Here is a 6,000-nt window from a genome sequence, read left to right as displayed (position 1 = left end):
TCAAAAGAGTATTTATTGTAATTTTAGTTTACTGTTCAAATATACTGTTATTTTTACCAGGAGTAACTTTATTATCATAATTCCCAGACCACCTCCCAAGATACTGTTTTATCAGATTTCTTTACTATTAGCCCTGCAGTTATCTTAGAACATCATCATCCATCTATTTTCTACCACTTGCTATCAATGTTTAGAAAAGAGAAAAATTTAATTCTGTGAAAAACTGTTTTTACCTGCTGAGACTCTGTACAAGGACTATTTTCCTTCAGCTAAGAGACATGAGATTTTGCTTTGAAAGTACAAAATAAATTGTTTGTTACTTCAACGTACTAGTTAAAACAGAAAAAAAAAACCCAACAAACTAACCAAACAAGGAAGAAGTCTCTAAGAAGATATTTGACTAGAAAGTAAAGTCAGTACTCTAAGATGATTCAAAAAAATGTTTATTATGTGCATCTAGTTTTTCTGAGGTGCAAAGTTTCCTAGAGATTCTATATAAATATATAGTTGGGGATTATCAGGACAGGGACCTATCAATGTTCACTGGCAGTGCAAGAAATGCAGCACCACATGTATGACAGAGCACCATTCCAGAAATTCAGAATTCACAAGTATTTTAAGACTATTGTAGTGCAAATATTAGCATTTCTATATATAGTTTGATAAATGTTTTTCTGGATATTCTTGCTAATTATTTTTTGTAACAAACAACCTTTGAATAGTGATTAAGTAACAAGTAGCAACAACATTTCTATTGTCATTATTAAGAGATCTAGATACATATCATTATACCAAGAGGATGATATATTAAAAATATAAATATGGTAGGTCTGAGATACACAAAATGTCTCTGTAAGACAGATGAGAACAGCAAAAATCACACATATTTTAGTAGATCTCAGTAGATCTCACCTATGATTGTATTAAAACCCACAGTCTTGGTTCTGATTTTTGGTAGATTTTTCCATCAATACTTTCAATAATGAATGAAAGGAAACATCCTGATATATCATATACTCTAAGATGCAAAGACAATTGCTTTATTAATCTGAATCTTTGCTTGAAATGCATATGGGGATCAATAGGAAGTGTAAAGGCTCAACGACAAGATGTAAGTTCAGAGTAAGGAAAAATTTAGCTACTCCTATAGTTAAAATGACAGTGGCAGAAAATGCTTTTAGCAACAGACTAGCATAGGGTTAAAGCCAAATTTTTCTTGAACAGATGATATTTCAGATGGCCACACTATTCCAGATGCATCAATTTCCTTGAAAATCCAATCCATATATGTGCATATGCTGTGCTGGCAGGAGGACTGACTGAAATGGCCAAAACCCAAGAGCTAATATTCTTTTGGCCAGAATAATGCAATTATTATTTTCCTAGCTATCAGTCTAAGCATACAGAGCCATCTGTTATGCAAAGCAAACATACACATCTCAATTACAGAAAATGCAGTTGCCTTGACAGAATTTGGATTACACCACTAACCAGGGCTGTAAAATTTGTTTTAAGCTAGTGTATAATGGATGCCTTTCAGGAGTTTCCTAATTAGCATTTACCTGCTTAAACTAATTATCCATCCTTCTTCTTTACTGGCTTATTAAACTTTGTTGGATACTATGCATAAAACAGATTAATATGAGCAGAAGACAATAATAAACATTAAAGTTCCGATTTTTTACTGTATTAGCAACATGGTGGCGCACCGATTTCAAAATCTGAGATTCTTGATATTAACTCCCAAACAGATTAAGGCAGGGATTAAAGTCTATTACAAAATGAGTAACTTTAATGAGAGACAAGAATACTGATACGAGTTAGAAACAGCTCTGTTTCCATTCCTATCATTTGATTTGCTAAATCCAGCACAAAACAACAATTACTGAACTTATTACAGCCAATTGCTTGCATGATCTTTGAAGAATTAATGAACCTCTATTCTGATTCTCACCAGATAATATTTAAAATTAGTCTTTTTCTTCACCAAGTGTTCCCCAATTCACTGTTGTGGTACAGCAAAACTGACAGTTGCCAGTGCTAACAGTTGCCTCCTAATAGCAGTATGGGTCACAATTTATGGGAGCTGAAATAAACATAATCTCAGTTTTCTTTTTTCTCCTCAGGGTGACTGCAATAGAAGTGCATTATCCTTCTCTGAAAATCATCATGCAAAATCTTTCTGCTGCATTTCTAAGTACAAGCAGAAAGAAGCTATCCTTCCTAAACATTTCTGAATGCTGCAGGATTAGGAATAAGCATCAACAAGCAACTTTTCTCCCCACTTTTGTCCTGCCATTTAGTCTTTGAAAAATAATTGTCAGTAATGAAAAAAAAAAAAAAAAATCTTTTCATATTAGTGAGCATTTGTGAAAGAGGCAAAATATGTCCTTGTTGGAACCCTTTCTGCAAGATATTTTAATGGTCTCTTTCAGTATTTCTTGACTCCAAATGACTCCCTGTCATCGTGTCAGCTCCCTGGATAATGCAGGGTACTCCATAAACATCCAGTAATAGGACACAAGGGAAGTACTATTAGTGTGTCCCTTTCCTATCAGGTACAGAGGTTTAAAGTTCAAAACAACTGAGAAAAGAAACTTCATTTGTTCTCAATAAATTAATAATGATCTTTCATGACAAAAAGTTTTCAGGCACAAGTTTGTCTTATCTCAACATCCAATACTGATAGATATGTTATTAAATTACTTTTCAGGATGAACCAGATGCAACTTTAAATCAGTAATCCAACAATCCACACAAAATACAGAAACCAAATTATTATTTAAGAACAGAAGAATGCTTTATACATAATTATGTTCTAGAATTGAAAGAATGTACTTACTTGGGACAGGCCTAAATAGATGGAGACAGTTTCTGAAATGTACAAAAATTTTCCTTCTTGATTTAGTGCAAATACAAATCCATCCAGGGACTACAGAGTAAAACAAACAAAGAAACAAACAAGGTAAATAGATTAATAAAAATTTCTAAATTTGAGTTAGAAATAATATTTAAACAAAGGCATCACAGAACAAATTGAGGAAAATGTTCTGATTTATAGAAGCGTGTTTTTAATTTGAAATCTTAAGACAATTCCTTTTATTCTGCCTACTTATTAATAAAGAGCATATGAGCACATACTAAAGTTCAATGACTTATTGTCATGCTTATGTCTGCCAGTTACATTATAAAATTTATATAATTTGCATTACAGAAGCAATATAGAAAAATAACATGTTTAACTGTTTGACTGAGAGAAATAAAGAAAACAAATAACCTTCCAAATAGTGTATGTAAGAGGAACCCTCTACATCCCCTAGAATCAAAGCAGGGAATTTTCACTTCTAAAAACTGAGAAAGGGAAAATACAATTCAACCATCACTCAAACCACTATGGACCTAAATAATTTGTTAATTAATTGAGGATTACACACGCACACGCACACACATACACACACATATACAACCCCCATTTTCCTTTTGTGAGATAACAAAGCCAATCAGTAGATTACTGTCAAATACGTTTACAGCTTAGGTCTATAAAAATGATATGAATTTCATTCCTTTGGAGTAAAACTCTAGATCAGATTTTACTTTGACAGGTTCAAGTCTTTGGATGTGTTTTCCATTGCAACTGCAAAAATCAAAATATGACTACATAGATTAATGCACACCTTTTGAAACATGAGTGCAGTTAATAAACAAAAGACTAAATTCTAAACTGACACACAGAGTAAATCACTGCATAACAAGATGGAAATATATCGCTAGGAATAAAAGCAAATCTGCACTAGGAAGAAACTGCCTTTCATACGCTGTATGTGTCTTTACTTTTATGCTTTTTATGAGGCTGATTATTGGCACACAAACATTCACTATTTCAAAAGCAGAATCACAAAATTCCAGAAATCAGAAATTCTAAAACAAATCAGAAAATAGTAAACACTCCAAATGTTAAGATGAATAAGTAACAATGCACAAAAAAACTCCTCTCTCAAATATCCCCTTAGCATAAATATATGTGTAATGTAAAAATATAACTGTAGCATTTGAGAGGTTTTGGAAGAAAAGATAAGAGATGCACACAAATTTGATGGATTTATATGATGACAAACGCATGTAATCATTTCACTTTTCAGATACTGAACAGTGACTTCTGAAGGTTTTAAATTTTTTTATTCTTCTGCTTCTTGATTAATTTCTAACATGCTGCTGGTCAAAAGATGTCTTTGGCAAGTGTTCACCTTCTTCTGAAGTAGTAGGTGGTGGAATTAGTTCAAAAAACTGTTTTCTAAAAAGAAGAAACCATATATTGGAAAACAAAACCTCACTAAAGACACTGCATTAAAGAAAGACTCCAATTTATATTTATGAATTAATAAAAATGTAAATCTGCATAGATTTCCTTCATGTAAAAACATTTACATTACGCAAGCCATTTATGGCCTCTTATAAACCATCATCATTTCTTTTCAAACGATTAACATAATTTTCTTGAATTTTAACATCAATAACAGGTGGAAAATTTGGAACAGTGAAGTTCAAATTTATATCCATACAAGGACAATTAAAATCTTTACACATTAAATTTCTCCCACTATGTATAATTTCTTTTGCTGCTTCCTGTCACAGAAAGATCAGAAGAGTAAATCTTTAAAGGTCTTGGTTTAAGTTTTCCTGACTCTCTGTTCCATGTTGCTATGAGGAAATTGCTTTAGCCCTCTGTTAGAAGTAAAACTGAGTACTGTCACCCTGATTCCCTGGGCACCTACATATGTCTTTGCTAGAACACCATTCTCCACAAGCAACAATAAATTGCTTCACTGAATCAAAATAATGGCCTATCTGCAGTGTTTGGTTTTCCTGGGTCTGACAGTGTGTATCTAGATACTTCAGAGCAGTGTTTGAAATATCCATAAAGGATATGTAGGTAAAGACAACCCTACTAGAAGTTTCTTTCTAACCTTGGGTTGTTACTAGTTGGCATGACCAAGATATATGATATTCCTTACAATAATTTCTTATAACTAGTGTGCTCAAGACTTTTTTTTTGTCCCCTGTTGTGTTCTAGGCACAATGATATCTTGTGGAAAGAAGTTTCCCAGGTAATTTGTGTATCATACAGAACCAACTTTTCTCAGTTTTTTACATATCCAGGCTTCTCGTGTGGTCCCCTTGCTCTTTTACTCAAGTTACATGTAGTAGAGCACATATATGGTCTAGTCTGTTTAGTACACTGCACTAGTGTGTAATTATCTGGCATATCTGGACAGAGTTTTGTAAGAACAATTAAAAATAATTCTCCAAGTCACTGATGACTTTCCTGCTTCTTTTTGCATCACCTTAGGTAGGAGTTCAGGCTTCTTAATGAAACAAAAGTTTGAAGAAAACTGATTATGTAGAAGAGTTTTTTCCTCAGTGTTCTTTTGGAAGTGGCTGTAAACAGTTTTTCTGGAAAAACATAAATAAATAAAACTCTCTTTAAACAACTGTAGAAAGACATTTCGGTCTTCATGGCTACAGTCTGGAAAGTCTTCAGCAACTGGGAAGAGTGTTAAAGTGAGAAGCATTAGACTTAAGCACTTGGGAGTTTTCCGTGTTATCGACTCATTCTCTCCTTTCAATTGAATAGTTTTAACTCTTTACCCCTTTGTCCTCTTTGTTTCTGGGAGACCATTCTTTACTTTTGCCTCCTAGATTTACAAGGGAGGTACTAAGGAAGCACCACTGATGGACTGGCAGGACCAATGCAGCATACCCATCGCTTCTTTGGTTTCTTGCATGATTAGTTACTTTCCGTGTCATAAAATTAATTCATTATGTCTACCAAGACTGCTAAGTTGTGGTCAGTCCTTCTTCCTCCATTTCCTTTCCCACCTCTCTGAAGTTATGCTTGGGTACAAATACTAACCAGATTTAGCATTTTGTTCAATAAAGCAAAATCAGAAAGTTTATCTAATGGTATTTTGAAAAATCCACTGATTAACAGCTAACTACTTC

The 6,000-nt window shown here is 33.4% G+C and overlaps 1 protein-coding gene across 5 annotated transcripts in view; it reads right to left on the bottom strand.

Moving 5' to 3' along the window:
• Positions 1–6,000, bottom strand: part of NPAS3 (neuronal PAS domain protein 3) — a 620,517-nt gene that overhangs the window by 191,810 nt on the left and 422,707 nt on the right. For all 5 annotated transcript variants that reach the window (XM_061997548.1, XM_061997549.1, XM_061997550.1 and 2 more), the window contains one exon: positions 2,843–2,932. In XM_061997548.1, coding sequence (XP_061853532.1) covers positions 2,843–2,932 — 90 coding nt within the window. The remainder of the gene's footprint in view (positions 1–2,842; positions 2,933–6,000) is intronic.

Source organism: Colius striatus, chromosome 6 (assembly GCF_028858725.1).
Source record: "Colius striatus isolate bColStr4 chromosome 6, bColStr4.1.hap1, whole genome shotgun sequence".
NCBI classification, from domain to species: domain Eukaryota; kingdom Metazoa; phylum Chordata; class Aves; order Coliiformes; family Coliidae; genus Colius; species Colius striatus.
Note: the sequence above shows the minus strand (reverse complement) of the source record. Positions and strands in the feature narration are given on the sequence as shown.